At 33.8% G+C, this 17154-nt stretch overlaps 1 protein-coding gene and 1 long non-coding RNA gene across 3 annotated transcripts in view; both read left to right on the forward strand.

Moving 5' to 3' along the window:
• Positions 1-67: 67 nt before the first annotated feature.
• On the forward strand, positions 68-10903 carry LOC149781379 (uncharacterized). Its single transcript, XR_016414699.1, has 4 exons — positions 68-365; positions 2603-2641; positions 6809-6913; positions 10737-10903. It is a non-coding gene; the product is annotated as an uncharacterized LOC149781379 (long non-coding RNA).
• Positions 10904-11699: 796 nt separating this feature from the next.
• LOC149781380 (uncharacterized) overlaps positions 11700-17154 on the forward strand; it is a 38345-nt gene continuing 32890 nt past the window's right edge. The window contains exons 1-4 of one of the 2 annotated variants that reach the window (XM_089935469.1): positions 11700-11902; positions 15223-15281; positions 16420-16477; positions 16888-16967. In XM_089935469.1, the coding sequence (XP_089791595.1) occupies positions 11812-11902; positions 15223-15281; positions 16420-16477; positions 16888-16967 (288 nt within the window). In that variant the 5' untranslated portion in view covers positions 11700-11811. Of the gene's footprint in view, positions 11903-13901; positions 14076-15222; positions 15282-16419; positions 16478-16887; positions 16968-17154 lie in introns of those variants that run through there. The other variant, XM_089935468.1, reaches the window with a different exon arrangement.

Below are 17154 nucleotides of genomic sequence, written 5' to 3' on the forward strand. Positions count from 1 at the left end.
AGTTCCGGTATCAAACGATAAGCTCCGCCCACTTAGTTCCTGTTGCTCCATCTCACAAGCAATCGTAAAAATGGTGGATTAAGTAGCATCAGCAACAGACTTAAATGGAAAATATTCTCGACAATATTTTTGACACTTTCCTACCTGATTGCAAGAATCTTTCAGATCGTGTTAAAGAAATGCTTTAACTATTACACACGAGGATGTATCAATGTCATTGGGATTTTTGATGGCGAAAATCAGGTGAAAGTTGTAGCACGTTGTTGGCGGTCTATGAGAAAGAACCAACATCCTCACAAACTTCAAGTTGACATTTCGCGAGAATAAGACAACATAACAGAACATTTCTGTTCTTGCAAAGTTCGGTATGTTTTATAATTAATCAGAATTTCTAGCATGACTTTAGTAATGGTTTTTTAAAAAAAAATAAATAAAGCTTTAGTTATGTATTCGCACCCGTTACATTTATATCATATATGTATAATAGGCATATTAGAATAAAAACCAAGTACTATTTCTGATTTACGATTAAAAAACATTGTATTTATTATCAATTAATAATTTTACCATGTTTAGGAAAAACATTAAAGTTACAATAATTAACAAACAATTTATACAGTGTCCCGAGTGACTGAAGGGAGTGTTTTACGTTCTTTACACCGCGTTAACACGTACCCTCAGTTGGAGGGATAAAAACATTTAATAAAGATATCATTGATAAACCAGTAAATTTAAACTATTTTATATTCATGTAAAACCATCATCATCATCATCATAATCTCCTTAAAAAGAAAGAAATAATGCACGTCGAAATAACTACAGACACTGGCAGGGAGTATATTTTAGTCCGTTTTTACCTTTATTCGCTAATAAGTGTGACGCGTTTTATCTTATTTCATAGATGTCATAACATTTTTAAGATGTTATAAAATCAATAATTTGTAAGAGAGAAGTTTTATTTGAAGTCGGCGTGACAAAAACACAATAAATGGCAGGACATAACTTGCTGTTATTTATAGTCTCAGACCTAGAAAGATAAAGGAAATATTTTATTAGTTTCACCTCTTCATAAAGTTCAAATATTTCTTTTAAAAAACTTCCATAATAAAAATTGTGTTAAAAAATTGAATTTAAATGTTGAAATAAATTATGTCAAAATCCAGTTTTGCAAGCATAGATACTGAATAGAATTAGGATCATTCTGAAACTTAATGTATAGGGTCGAAATTGTTTAAAACCCCAACAACCGACAGTATTTTATTACAGTTTTCCAATTAAAACAACACGTGCCAATCCTAAACATTATAAAATTATAATGAAGTATGATTCAGGATTCCAGTATTCCAAATTTTTTTATTAAAAAAAAAAAACAATAAGGTAATAATACCGGTAAAGTCAAAAATAAATAACACATTTACACACAACATTTTCTTTATTGCATGCAATATTTTGACTGAAATAAGATATATAATTCGAACATAACCATATAATTAGCATAAAACTGTATTCAAAATTTTCACAATCAGAACAAATAATGCGATTATTTTAAAACAGCTTCATGTACTTACATACGAAATATTATGATTAATATATCACTTCCAACACAGATCTTTTTCCATGTGACCCAAGCACAACGGAGAACCATTTGTCTGATAAATTTTCTGTGATTTTCTGCGTGATGTCAAAATCTTTGGCAACGTAATAAGAAAGTAATCAAGTGTGTTCATTTGTTTGTGAGTAAATGTGGTGGATATCAATGCATAACTATGCAGCAAATTCAAACCATATTTTTTATTGGTCTAAAATAATCAATGTGCCTGGTTTGATTGACAGGTTGGAACTATCCATTCAAAAGGGCAATGACTCCTACAAAAATTATGGGAGCACAAAGATTTGTAGATATGTACAACTTTTAATGATGGCCTTAATATGTAAATAATCTCACAGCAATCCATAAACAAGAGGCCCAAGTCAGCCTGATCCCACTCATCTGGCTTACATGACTTGACAGTTGACCATTTCACTAAGCAGGCTTATGTAGTATTATAAAAACACAACTTCGGTAAACCATCTCCCAAAATTTCTATTCTGTTCATTCTACCCATTTTACTGTATCAATATGTACAGTTTCTTACTTATAATCAAAGTCCTATAAGATCTTGACAATACAAACCCATTTACCAAGTTGTATAGAACTTGGATAAGAAATGGTCTCTAGTTCAAGTGAGGTAACAAACTCACCCAATCTGATGCTAGGTATCTCATTAATATAGCCAAATTTTGAAGTTTGATCAAATATCATAAAAAATATTGTTTCATGAGTGGCAACTAGCTCAACCAATCAAATGCAAAATTACCTCATTAGTATGTGTAAAGTAACAGCAAAACATGTATCTGGTACAAATATTCACAACTCCTCTCCCTTCAACTCCCAGTGCATGTTAAATTTTTGGAGTCTCCAATCTTACAACACAACTCCTCTCCCCTCGATTCCCAGTGTATGTTAAGCCTTTGCAGTCACCATCATTACAATGAGTAATAATTGCCTTTATCTTCATTTCTGAATTCTATGCATTTAAATTCATTTTCTTACATTTTACAGCTTCAAGCCAGTCTGAAAACGCAAGTAGCAGTTAGAGAGGTAAACCATTTTCTTATTGTGTATTCACTTTCATTTAATTTATTCTTTATTTTGGGATGTAATTTTTCAGTTATCTTAAGAAGATCGCATTTAAATCTCACAATTGTATCATTCCACCAAACATTTAAACAAGAACAATAGTGCTGATGCTCCATGGATGGCCATACTAATGGTAAGGGACCAATAATCTGAAGGGGCCAACAGGCTGGGGATATGGCAGTCGAAAATAGATTAGGAGCTTTTCAATCCCTTTAAATCTCTTCTCTTTGCAGCCTTTTTTTCATAATTACTTATTCAACATTCAATTCTTAAAATTCAGATTTTAAGCCAAACTTAACCACAACCTGAAAAGTTACAAAATTAGAAATAATCAGTATTTACTGTGACAGTATTTAACATGGCTGCAACTTAAATGGTTTTGTACATTTGATGTGATCTTCTTAGGAATGCATTAGGCTACTGGGATGCTACAACTCAACATGACCTGAGGACTCCTTCTGAGCATGCATACATACATAGAAGTTTACTATCATAACAAGTTTCACTTGCAATCTGCTGTGCAACATGAACCACCTCATTCTGAAATCCCATTTTCAACAGTCCTTTGGGCATAAATGCTTCCTGCAAAATTTTCTTGAATTCTTTTCATTAGTTTCAGAGCTGAATGCATTTAAAGGATTGTTTTTTTATTTTTTAAAAATTGAGAAACTGAGAATTTTTTATTTTCCTCGATGACATGTAGATCTTTTTGCAGTAAGTTATTCATGTTGCCAACTACAATACTGATAAAACAATTTTGTATGCATCTAAACAAATTGACGTGTGTTTTTAAAGGAAGTGATCTTGTCACATGATTCGCTAGTTGCAGTCTGGTACCCTATTGTTTTTTTACATTTCTTGAAACTAAGTGTGAGAAGCCAAAACGGCTTCGATAGGTACCATTAACATCACGCAGATTTGACCTCGCGGCCGCTAGGATTCGTAATTTTGACAGTTATTGTCAGTAGTGATAGCCACTGATTACCAAAGTGAACAAGCTCAACATCTTACTAAGGGAAGCCATAAAGGCTATTAAACCATTTTCCAGCTGACTTGGGTATTGTACATCGATACTGCCACTTCTCAGCTGTTACTACTGTTCGATAATTGTGATCTTAACAATTATCAGAGTGACTAAACCGGACATCTTATGATAACACAGCAGTAAGGCTAATTGGATTACATGTACGTACCCTTTTGTATGGATTAAAATTTGAGTCTTTCTCGGTTTTTATGGAATAAATTTGGCTTCTCGTGAGGCGTAAATTATATAATATTAACCTTAGTGGTAAATGTACTTTACTCAACACTTCTTTCAGTAACGAAAACCTGACATCGGGAAACAGAAATCGGATTACTTAACACACGTTGTGAATAAAATACTGGTTCTGGATACATATTCAAATAAAATGCGGCCGCTTGTGAGGGGTAAATTTTATAATTTTGCACTAATATGCTGGCTGCTGGTCATGTTGGCCGGATGGCCTTTCGCGAGGGGTACTTTTGAACACAAACTCGTCGGTGCCAACGGATTCTGGCCGTAAGGAGCAGGTGGCCGCTGGTCAGGGGGGATGTTCAAGAGGGGGACTACTGTACTCTATAAAATTTAACAGAGAAGTTTCTTCTCAAATTCCCATTCACTTACAACTGACTCTGCTGATTTTTGGAGTTTACAAAATGATAGTAAATAGTAACATAAGATATAGAACGAATGTTAACAATGGAAAATTCGGTTCAAGATAGGAAGCATTTCATCTACTTCTAATAAGTACATACCACAAAACACAACTCTTGCAGAAGCTAAGTCTGTCTAAATCATTCTCTTGTGCACTTAGATCTGGATGAGTATCTGGATCAGATTCGAGCTGGTGCTTCTATCAGCATGATTGACCAATTAATCCTGATATTTTTCCATGCAAATCAAGACCTGCAAAAAAGAAGAGACAAGTGATACTGATGCACTTTTAATACTCTGTGAAAACGCCAATTAGAATTTCAGAGGAAAAACTGTATTGTTAACTTCAGGAATCTTTCTGAACTAATTAGAATGTCACAATGCCATGAATGTGAAAATGTTTTTCCTATTGTGAAAATCCATAAAAGACAAGGCATGTACCTTTATCTGCAGTTGATAAAGGCAGAGTAACTCTGATTTTGGCATGGGGAATCAATATGCCAAGAGGACAGAATAATCTGTTCATTCAACAACTTACATTACTATGAAAAGAACTGTTGATACACTGCTTTGAGGATGTCAAGATTTTGGTACAAAGAAAAATACCAGTCGAAAGAACCAAAGTAACTGGAAATTATATGCGAGTTCATTTTACAAGGATTAAGGAACCATGAACAAGCAATGAACATACATATGGTATAAACCCAACAGAATATTTACATTACAGGATACATTTGGTTCAACCATTATGTCAAACACATTCTCCACTTAATTTTAAGCTTGTCCCCTTTGATAACTGACCCTAGAATTTTCAAGATATATACATAACATTGATACATTTCTTATTATCGCTTAAGTGTGAGATATGAATCTCTGATGCCAACTTCACAGTGGGGTCATGAAAGTAGAAACCGAGTTGGTGTGCTAAAACTTCAATTCTTGTCCCCCAAAATACAGCCCTCACAATGTCAGATGCATCACTATTTGCAAGACTGTTCTATTGGCGGCATTCACCATTTATTATTGCATGTTTATTAATGATTTCTCTTAAGTGTCTCGGCTCCTGTGAAGTTAAATTACTTTGAAGAATGCTTCAACAACAGGTTATGTAACTGTTTTTGTGTCTGTACTGAAAAATAAATTCTTAAAATAAGAGGACAGATCTTGACACCTACAAGAAGAGCAATAAAATACATTATAATACCATTATTTTCCCATATCTAGTAAGTTAGGTCCAAAATATGCTACTTTGTCATGATGGAAACGGTTATAGCATAGATGTGTAGTTACCTCACCCTCAACTGAGTCTTCAGAACAGCAGTGGTATGTTGAAATGGAAGGTAGTATAATGAGGCTAATGCATACAAATTACTTACGTACATACAAACAGACAATTATAACAGATGTGGCTGACTGTGCCAATAAAGGAAATAGTTTTTCGTAAGGGTGCAAGGAACGGTTTTCATGCACAAATTTAATGCAGTGTCCACCCACCTAATATAAAAAAAATCGTTTTAAAAAAGTACATAAGGTGGGTCAAAAAAAGGTACATATTTTTGGAAGTCTATATTAAAACAAAGCATAAGAATATTATACACTTGACCTGACAAGTCAATGGCAGTTCATAGCAGAAGAAGTTTATGCACCCCAACCTCAAATTTATGCTGCATGTTTCATGTCCAAAGGTCATTTTTGACATCAGGTGATGCTCAGTGCAAACACAAGCCCTTTCCCTAGGTGATAATTCTGAAAACATTGTATCCTAAACATCTTGATGCAATTCAAAATAGTTGCCATCCTAGCCATTTTTGAGATATTCAGTTTGCTTTGAACCCACGTCTGCTGCTATGGGTGGCTAGCTCTTTTTTTCCTAGCCGACTATTGGTATTTCACTGTATACATACTGCAGAGTAACTATGGGAGGTGTACATGCCTCACATCAATTTCAAGAACACAAGCTGAAACACCTAATTCTCAAATATATCCATATCTTTAATTATTAAACAATATACGAAAAAGTCGCATCATGGTCTTAAGTCAAGAAATTTGACAGGAGTCAAGTTAAACATTTTGCTCAAAATAGTTTGTATCAGAAGTTGTGTACATACCAGATATTTAGACATTATCTAGTAAAATGGTATTAAGGAAAGATTTTTGTATGCAAACTAATAATGTTATTACTCTTAGGAAAGTGACTACTTTGCTGCAAAAAGCATTGCATTGTGTATATTTAAGTTATGACTGACTGCATTTGTTTAGAGATTTAAAATTGTGTGCAACCTCAGATGCTTCTTGTCTTTGTTTACCACTATAGCATCAGGACAGAACCAAAATTCCTTTACAATGCTGCTTGCATGCTGAGAAGGGATTTTTGAGTTACAAATTTTATAAGTGAATGACAGAAATACTGTATTAATGTTCAACTTAATAAATTCTCTGAAATTTAATTTCAGTCCTCTAAGAAGAAAGGCTTATCATGAGACCAAGCAAAATACTGGTGTCAGGCTGGTTTGGATCAAGAAGGATTTGAAGAAAAAAAATTATTTCAAGTTTTATTGGTAAGCTACTACAATAGTCCCTGGTTAAATTAAAAAATAACTTTATTAACATGACTGAACCCATTTGGTTCACTCATTGATACTCTATTATCCAACAAGATCGTATGTTGGGCAGCATAAACAGGTGAGTTATTGGGATGGGGGTGGGGGAATGGATACATATTAACCAGTGTCTAAACTTAAAGGTAGTCATATTTGGTGACTTTTTTTCTTCATAACTGCCTATCAGCTAATAATTGAATGCAGATTGAATATGCTGACAAAGTCTAAAAATTTTATGAAGAGCGAGCAAATATATAATAACAGGGGTTCCATGGAACACTATTTCATCACTTTCTTTCAAGAGATGACAGATCTCCCCCTCCATCTCGTTTATGTACAGACTCCTACTGGCAGTACTCTATGGCCTTACCATAGTGCATTTAAAGGAGGGGTGGGGCAATACAAAAAAGAAGACAGTGGAACATACATCCTCAAAATGTCTGCTAGGACACACAATGATTGGCCTTAGATTTCACCTATTTGGCATTCATATGTACAAATGGATACAGAGAAGTGACAGGCATAAAAAATGTTGCTCCAGAAATGAAACTATGAATGGCGGATGATGATAAGACAAAAATGTTAAAAATATTACAATGAAGCCTTGTCAATAGCAAATAGCAAAATATTACAATGGAGCCTTGTCAATAGCAAATAGCAAAATATTAAAATGGAGTCTTGTCAATAGTAAATGGCACATCTGCATCACTAGTCTAATATGTGTACAAAATATCATAGAGATGTCTTAAATGGTTGTGTAGTTTTGCCCTGGAAACTAATCAACAACTGATGGATAAACAGAGACAAAAACAATATTGAAACTAAAGAATTGTGAATATCTTTAGGCTCATCTGACTCTGTACAGCTAATCTAATACATATACTAAAATTCAAAGAGATATCCAAAGTGTTGTTGGAGTTGTGCTCTGGAAGCAAAATTTCTTCCAATGTATTGATATGAAATCCCTTATTACCAGAATGCCGTCTGTCCAATTATGTCAATTTCTGCTAAGCAGTTCCCAAGTTCTTTAATGTTTTGTTTCTATTTTAGTAATGGCAGTTATATGTGATGGTAGATTGGCATCTTGGCAGCTTGCTTTGATATATATATATATATATATATATATATATATATACAGGGCTAAAAATTAGTGGTAGTCCGCTAGCCCGAGGCTAGTAGATTTCCTGTCGGACTAGTAACTTTAATAATGTTAATAGTCCGATGGGCTAGTAAGTTTCGTTTATCAACAGTCAGCGTTTGTTTATGCCATTCCCTAATAAAGACTTGACTTCAGCATATCTTCTATAGAATCAAACCAGTGACCATTGTAAACACAGTCATAAAATATTAGCACGAGAAGATGAAGTCAATTTCTGCCTCGGAGACGTGCATTAGAAGTCATCCGATTTTGTGTATTTTGCTTAACAGCGCAAATTATGGTCCCGTCATTAACAACACAACTTTGGTAATTGATCCTAATTAATCTGATTACAAATTAAATGAGAAATGACGTGGTATCACCCTTTATTCACTCGACCACAGTGACAAACTACAAAGCGGTATACCACACAAAAGAACATGGCAAAAACTATTCAAAGAAATTAGTTCGCATGTTTGTTTGTGCAAGTTTATTTTTGGCTCGCTTGCCAAACGCTCCAAGTCACAAACGGGAAACTGCATATATTACATTTGCATCAAAATAATTATAAGAATTAGATGAGTTTATTATGATTACATTATTGACACATCCATTCCATACAGCTACCTCTTCTATGATGATAAAATAGTTTTTATATTTTTTCCCTTACAAGAGTGAGCAAATAGTTGAATACACGTGAAGATATCCAAGCAGAATGTCGTATATTTGTTGGGAATTAAAATCTCTGAGCATCTCCATATAAGATTTGAAAATTTTCCGCCTTATTATTAATTTCAGCAATACAGTGAGGTCTGATTAATTAGGAAAAATTACCAAACTTAATCTATTAATGATGAGACCGTAATTGGAGCTGTTAAATACAACGTGCCGAGCCACAAGGCTTCGTTTGATGGGAACACACCTTTTCCAAGCTGAAACCAACATTATCTTCTGATGCTAATATTTTATAACAGTGTTTACAATAGTCACTGTTTTGATCCTGCAGAACATCCGGTGAAGAAAAGTCTTTATTAGGCAGAGGCCATTTAATTGTAGGGGATGTTGGGGCAAAGGCACGTGTTTTGAAACGTGTTTCTTGCTCTGACTTTCTGATATAAAGGACACTGTGCCATTCCTTTTCTTACTTTAACTAATTTGCATCAGCTATACTGTAACATCTCATATTTCAACACGAGGCACAATTCCCTCCTTATAAAACAGGCAAAATGTGGCATTTCATAGAAGGTGTTCAGCCACCAGAAGAAAACAAAAGTTGAATGAAAATGACGTAAAAGACAGGAATAATTCTTATGATAGGGAAAAGCATAATCAAACGTTTCAGAAGACATGGACAAAAGACAGGGAATGCCTGAATTATGATGAGGAAAAGAACTTTATCCGTAGTAACTGGTATACAGAATTCACAGAAAGAAACACAGAGAAAACATCCAGTTTTGTTGCCGGTTGTTCGAACTTTTAAAATTGAATCGGTAAACGTATATGAAAGCTGTGGGCAAAACAAATAGAGTTCAGAGAGAAAAGCAGCTTTGCAGATACCACCAGAAGAGTTGTCTGCTGGTAAGATCTTGGAAAGTTTAAATCGGAATGTGTTTGACCAGCGTGTTAATTTGTTAAAAATGCACATGCTATCATAAAGAACAGAAGATCCTTCACTGATTTTGTATGTATGAGATGAAAGGAGATGAATGATAAACAGGTTATTACATTTACTCTTTACATGGCTGAAAGAGAAAAGCAGAAATGTGTCGATGGTGTGAAAGAAGCAATGTTTCTTGCAGTAGTGTGCGACAGTTGTACTGACTGTACAATTCAGGAGGAGGAAATTGTATATATAAGAATTTGTAAAGGAGGAGATATTAAATCATCATTCCTGGCAATTGATAGTGTAGAAAAGGCAGAAGGGATCCCAGAGGTGATCACCACTGCACTGCAATATTTTAGGGAGACGGGTAAGGAGACCAGAACAAACCCTGTATGGACCCCGAGTGCAGGTAGAGGACGAGAAAGGACACCTGGATCCCTTTTTGGAATTTGATCCAGATTATCTTGAGAAACAAGAAATGTGAATTGAGTGATTGATGATTTGAAGCAGGATTTATACTTCTGTACTTCTGCATTCAATATGATAATGCTATTTATGAAATAAAATTGTTGTTACTCTCAATACAAGTGTGTGACATAGTTTTTTGGACAGGACTAGTAAAGATTTGGTAGGGCTAGTAAATTTCTCAGTATACTAATCCTTCTGGCTACAAAGAAATTTGTGTTAAATTCGAGCCCTGAGATATATATATATATATATATATATATATATATATATATATACACACACACACACTTGTATGTCAGTCAGCAAGCATTGTGAGAACACATTTATTTCCCATGACTATATACATTCTATACAATAAAACTGAAGCCCAATGCTTGATAAAGGAAGAAGATATATAAACAACACAAACTGTATTATCTTTAAATTAATCAATTAAGTAACTACAAACACAAATTGTATTATCTTTAAATTAATCAATTAAGTAACTACAAACACAAACTGTATTATCTTTAAATTAATCAATTAAGTAACTACAATACAACTCAAGTACACTTTCATTTGTTTCTTTACAGGACATGGAGTATTTGCTACCAAGCCATTTAATAAAGGAGATTTCCTTCTCAAATATGCCAGGGATAAAATATATGATGAGGAGGCAGAAAAAAGAAAAAAAAAATTCTACAGACGACAACAGAGAAAGCAAACTTTTAACAGATGCTACGTTTTCATTTAAATTCAACCAAAAATCACAATGGTAAGATAAATCTATTTCAGTTTTTTTTTTAATTTTTTTAGGAATTACTCAGAAATATAGCAGATGTAAATATAGAAGGAAAATTTTTTTTTGTTTAGTATAACCATCTAACAGGAGTCCCTCAAATGATGCTCTACTGTCTGAAAAGAACTTCCAGAAATTCAAAATCATTTATTCTTTTAAAGTGCTGAGTGTTGAACCCTATCTCAGATATTCTTGAGCGACAAGATTTTCAAATTAGCTGCTGTGACAGCCATATTGGATGCAAGATTAGCACCATTTTGGGGAATAAATTAACACTTAAAAGGCAGTACTTAACACTATCACCAGAACTATGAAAGGGATTACAATATACACAAGGCCGATCGCTAAGCAAGGCAAAAAATCTACTTCAAAATTAACAAAAGGAACACACCAAATGGTACATGATTGGCCTACAAGATGTTTAAAAGCAAAATATGAAGGCTAATTTTGATGAATGATATAGCATGTGTACTATGCTCAGTTCAAGGGTATAATGTACAAACTTGTGTACATTTTTTTTATTGTTCTTTTATTTTAAAATAAAAAATATTATCGTTAATAATTTTTTAAACATGTTCACAATTGTTTTCAGGATCGCCATTATACAAATTGTATACTTTATGCTAGCTCCTATGTTTCAATTATCTTTCGTTTTGTTTTTATTCTGAACAGTTTATATAAACCAGTACATACATTATTACAACTAATGGTTAGTTGAAGAAGCTATATCCAACTTGCCTATTTTTTCACAGGATTGATGCAACAACAACAACTGGGCATATATGCCATTTTATCAATGATGACCCAGAGGACAGTACGTTGTGTAATGCAAGGATGAAGCTAGAAGTATTTGACAGATACCCAAGACTATGTCTCTATTCAAAATGAGACATAGTCTTGGGAGAAGAGATCCGATACGACTATGGAGACCTTTCAAAGAACATGTTCTGGAGAGAAAAGGTAATGTATTTTAGCAATATAAAAAAGAAATCTTGGTCACTTATTCTTCTGCCAAAGACACATCTGGCAATGCATTACTGAGATTATAATACAAATTTTTTTACTTAAAATTCTAATCCTGCAGAGTAGGGGTCATCTTATATGCACGACTTTAAAAAAAATTATAAATCTCGGTGTAATGTTGGAAACTCTAGATGTTTGCAGTACATAAAAATAGTTCATGTATTTTTATGTTTTCATGCCCCTATTCCTATGCAGTAATGCATATATGGTATGCACTGTGTTTATCCGTTTCATGACAGTATTCATTACACAATACTTGTATCTACAGTTATTTGGATTTTAATAATTTGAAAATATACTGGTAAATTAAATACTACCTACCACAAAGTGAAGTGTTCCGTCAATATTGTTTACTGTGGGTGTTTACTAGTAAGTATATTGCTTCCATTTTTGTGCAAGTGCAAACAACCTGTATTGCATTAAAATTTGTGTTTTGCTGTATAAAAACTGTGCTGGATGTAATAAAAGTTTTGATTTAATTTGTATTTTCCTTTCCACAAGTCAGATTTAATTCCCAAGTGATATTTCGCAAGTTATCTGGCAATGCACTTGGGTTGATAAGCCTTTTGTTTGTAAAGGCACTCACTTTGTTTTCAAGTTGACAGTCCTTTTGACTGAGCTGCGAATCAAGTACTTGTTCAGTGCCAAGCAGAGTTCAACAACTTCCTGTGCATATACTTTGACCTTAATCCCTCAGCTTGTAAAGGCACTACACTCTGTTTTTGCACGTGACAACCCTTTGATAATGTTGCGAGTCTGATTCTTGTTTACTTCCAAGTAACGGAGGGTGGTTATTTGAACTTCGTCATCTTGCCATTCACTTGCATCTTTTAATAGATTTGTGACTTTATGATCAAAGTGTTACTTGCAGCGCCCAAGCTCAGTCTCTGCATAAGCACCCACATAAGGCAGTAAAGCAAAGGAATCAGAGTCGGATGAGATTTACGATGACTAGACAATGAAGACAATTTACAATGACTAGACAACGATGTAGGATTTCAGAACTTTATTAGACAAACAGGATTAATTATTGGATTTTGTACCAGATGACATAAGATAGTGACATTTATAGGATACCATGAATCACAAAAACATGGACTTAACTTTCATTGTTTTTTTGTACGACATGTGTAATTAACACATTAGGGGATATTGTGAATTGGATCATTCTGAACAACTGTTTTTATAACTGTATGTGACCTATAATTGAATTCATGGATTTATCACATAAATGGATTTAAAATGTCAAGCATTATGGATTTCAATGGACAAATTGTAAGTTGTCAATTTATTTGTGGCATATTTCACTCAGTAATATAATAACTGTATTTTACACTGGTTTTGTCTCTATTTTCTTATCTACCTATTCAGTTTGGCTTGTTTATATTTCTAAAGTGCATTTCCAACTCACTGAGAAGTCACCCTTTCAGACAGATCTGACTCGCAAAATACACCCAGACTTATAGGAGGGTGAAAGAGGAATTGACTTTTTGCAGCCCTAATAAGGTGGGGTCAGCTTATAGTTGAGTTGACTTGTTATCAAGTATATATGGTACCTTTTACTTGCTTTACTTTTAATATAACAAATTCTGTCAAGTGGTTTGTTAGATTCCATTTAAATGTTTTTATATTGTTAGTAACCACAGCAATCTGCAAGGCCTTGAAGTCAGAATGCTCTTTATAAAATAATGTTCAAATTGGTCTAGCAATTTTTGACAAGTTGTAAAAAGATATTGTGAAACATGACACACGACAAATGATACCATAAGCTCACATGACTTTACAACTTTGTGAGTTAATAAATTTATCCCCTCAATTTGTACCAAGATGGAAAAAAGATGACAATGCCATGACACTATGTAAGTACTCTTTATTTTCCTTTGATTCATGGAATTAAAATCTGGCATCAATTCAAACTGTTCTACTCCTTAGGTCCTCAATACTGAAGTGGTGGTTGACACGGAACCTGAAATAAACAGTCAAGATATATCATTATATCCCTTGCATTTCATCATGATGTATACTATGAACAGTACAAATCCAGCAGATGTGGTAGACACTCGATTCCTCCACAACACCCCATCCTCCAGTGTCCTTATCCACCATATTAGTATGTATACTGTAGGTCTAATTTGAGACTTTGAAGTTATAACATTGGTTCATTTGTTTTTTTTTAAACTGCTGTGATGGGCAGAACATTTTTGTGTATGAAAGTCAACAAGCTAATCTGACACAGTATGCCAAGTTGATGCTAGAGTATTAGTGGTAAATTTATGACTGAATTATCCTGCATCAGGTGCATCATCACTGTTTCAGGTTTTATTGTAACGTGTCCCATTATTTTAATTAAATGACTTATAGTTCTCAATGCAATCATTTATTTTAAATGTCCAGAAAAATTAAGAATAATTGGTAATCAATATATACCCATAATTTCTAATTTACACATGAAAATTTCCTCCCAATTGATCAATTCCCCCACCCCCCCACCCCAAATGATATGCCCCGATCCCAATCCCAAATAAAGAAGTAAAAACCCTTTAGCGAGCTTTTGGCTCAAATTATTATTAATATTTTGTGAAGATGGAAATGTTACATGTGAAACAAAACCTGTGCCAATTCAAGTGTTAATGTGAATATAATGCACTACTTTTTCAAACTTTCAGAAAGGTGATCAATCATCACAGCATGTTCCTAATTTCTCATTTTCATTAAAAATTTATTTTCATTCCAACAGCCTAGTTACAATCAAAAGTGGTTGGTCTTTTCAGGGCATTTTCTCTTTTACATTTTGTTACCTCTTTTCATCATTATAAAATGAGAAAGTAAAATTTGAATTGGTCTTTAAAATTATTTAATGCTGATAAATATGTAGTGCTCTTAAGGACCAGATGGCTTTTCTTGTTGTGTAAATAAAAAAAACTAAAACTAGGACTGCTGAAGCTTGTGGCCATACATATACTTATCAGTTATATCTAGTTTGATGATTATCTGCATTAATTTTGTTTAACTAAACCTAACATGTATGACTGTTGAGACAGGCATTCAACATAATACAGTTCATTGACAACAGGAACCAGTGGTGGCCGAGTAGTCTAAAGAGCCTGCCTTTACTGATCACTGCCATCTCACCTCTGCCTGCATGGTTCAAGTCTCCGGCTCAGCCAGTGTGAGAAAGTTGAGAAAGTTTGCCAGTAGCTAAATAAGCTAAAAATCACCATGAAAATTAGTTAACATTTTTCTTTAAAAATTACCAGATAATGAAGAAGATGACTGTTTCGATCTGAAGAAAGAAAGCAGAACTACACAACAGCAGGTCAGTATAATTTAAAGTCAGATGATGTCCACCAAGCTGATATTGATCTCCCATCTTCTGAAGAACTGTCTGTTTTGCTTCTATACTGTTCAAATCAGTAAGTATTCCTGTCCAAAAAATGAACAAATTATATCCACTTCTGAATAGCCCTTTATTTTCTGTTTAGTGACTTTCTGTTTGAATGTACGCAGACTACTTCTATATTATTGATTCAGAATCATCTTTTATCTTCTAAAAATAAAGCAGCAAGAAAAAAATCCCCACAGCCTTTTATGTTCTTTCATGCAGAAGTCATTTTAATCTGAAATGCAAGATAATACATTACTCGACCCCTCTCCCCACCCCCGATTCTTATGGGTATTTTCAAATCGACTACATAACAGTAAAATTTTTGACAGCACATTAAAACTGTCTTATTTAATATTGATCATCACTTATAATCAGTATTTTGCTTCCAAAAAACTTAGGGACTTCTGCATGGACATATAGTCTCCACATGTAACCTATTATTTGTTCATTTTTAAAGAAAGAAAAAAATTCTTTATTTGAAAATAAATATTTAATGTAATATTTCCAATTTTTGTTAACCATGGGGGGAAAATATGCTATGGTCAGTGGGAACAGTTATTAGACCAGAAACATGCATGTTGTGTGCCACTAACCAAATAGCAATATTGATCTATTTCTTGTATTTATTTCGACATAGATGTTAAAGTATGCAGTTTCCTGTTTGTGACTGCTGTAATATTTTGCTGAGAAAAAGACTTATGAACTAATTTCTTTGAATGTTTGGTATTATGCTATACACTGTATATGTATTGATTTACTGCCGAAGTTACTGCATCCAAATGAGTGTGAAACACACAATTGAGTTCTTAGCACAAGGGGTTGCTAGCTCGCACCCAGTGGTGGTTAATTTCTTCTTCCTTCATGATACTATGACTAGTACAGGAATATTTTTCTTAACATTCAAGAATATTAATTTGATCTGATGCTCAAGTTTACTGGGTGATGAAGATATACCAGTATAGAAGGCAAATGACAGTGACAATGCCTAGACACTAAGCAAATGCTCCTTTTCTTTCCTTTAATGATGAATTTCAAATCTGTCATTAATTTCAACTCTTCTAATCCCTAGGTCCTCAATACAAAGGTGGTGGACTCGAGGTCCCCAGTGAGCAGTGAAGGCATCCGAGGTATGAGATGAAATAATAAAGCTTATTTCATGGTAATGAATCAGCCTCAGCAATACTGAAATTAAACATATTTCTCTTTGTGCTAAACTTTATTGTTTCCACAACATGGCTGTAGATGTTTTAGTGCCACTCACAATCAAGTGAATTCTGATTTACAAAATGTTAATTTTATCTTCTTTACACAAGATTTTGTTCTTAAAATAATTTTAATACACCCAAAATATTTCTCCACCAGATTTATAATAGAAGTCAAATATTGTGGACATGCAGGCAAGGAAATTACAATGTGATTTTTCTTACTTTTTATTGAGCACTCCAGTGAACAGTAGAGCTATGTCCTTTTCCGTCCACACATTGAAAATACTTAGGTTTTTCATTCGTTTCCTGATAACCATTTGCTGTTTCTACAGTTGAAGAGGAGCAAAACTGCATGCTCTTTACCAATTGCCTTGAGGAGGACACGGAAATACCCTGCACGCTACAACAGCAGGTATAGCATGGATCAAATCAACAAGTTTTATTACAAGTTACCTATTTAGAATTCTTCTTCAAAAGATGTAACAGGCATTATATGACAAATTGTCACCTGTCAAAAAATATGAAAATGAACCTGGAAGAAAGGCAAGTGAAATAATCAAAAATCAAACATAACAATCATAGGCAAAAAATATGAAGCT

This window comes from Sinohyriopsis cumingii, chromosome 15, assembly GCF_028554795.1.
Source record: "Sinohyriopsis cumingii isolate HCF-2022 chromosome 15, ASM2855479v2, whole genome shotgun sequence".
Taxonomy (NCBI): Eukaryota; Metazoa; Mollusca; class Bivalvia; order Unionida; family Unionidae; genus Sinohyriopsis; species Sinohyriopsis cumingii.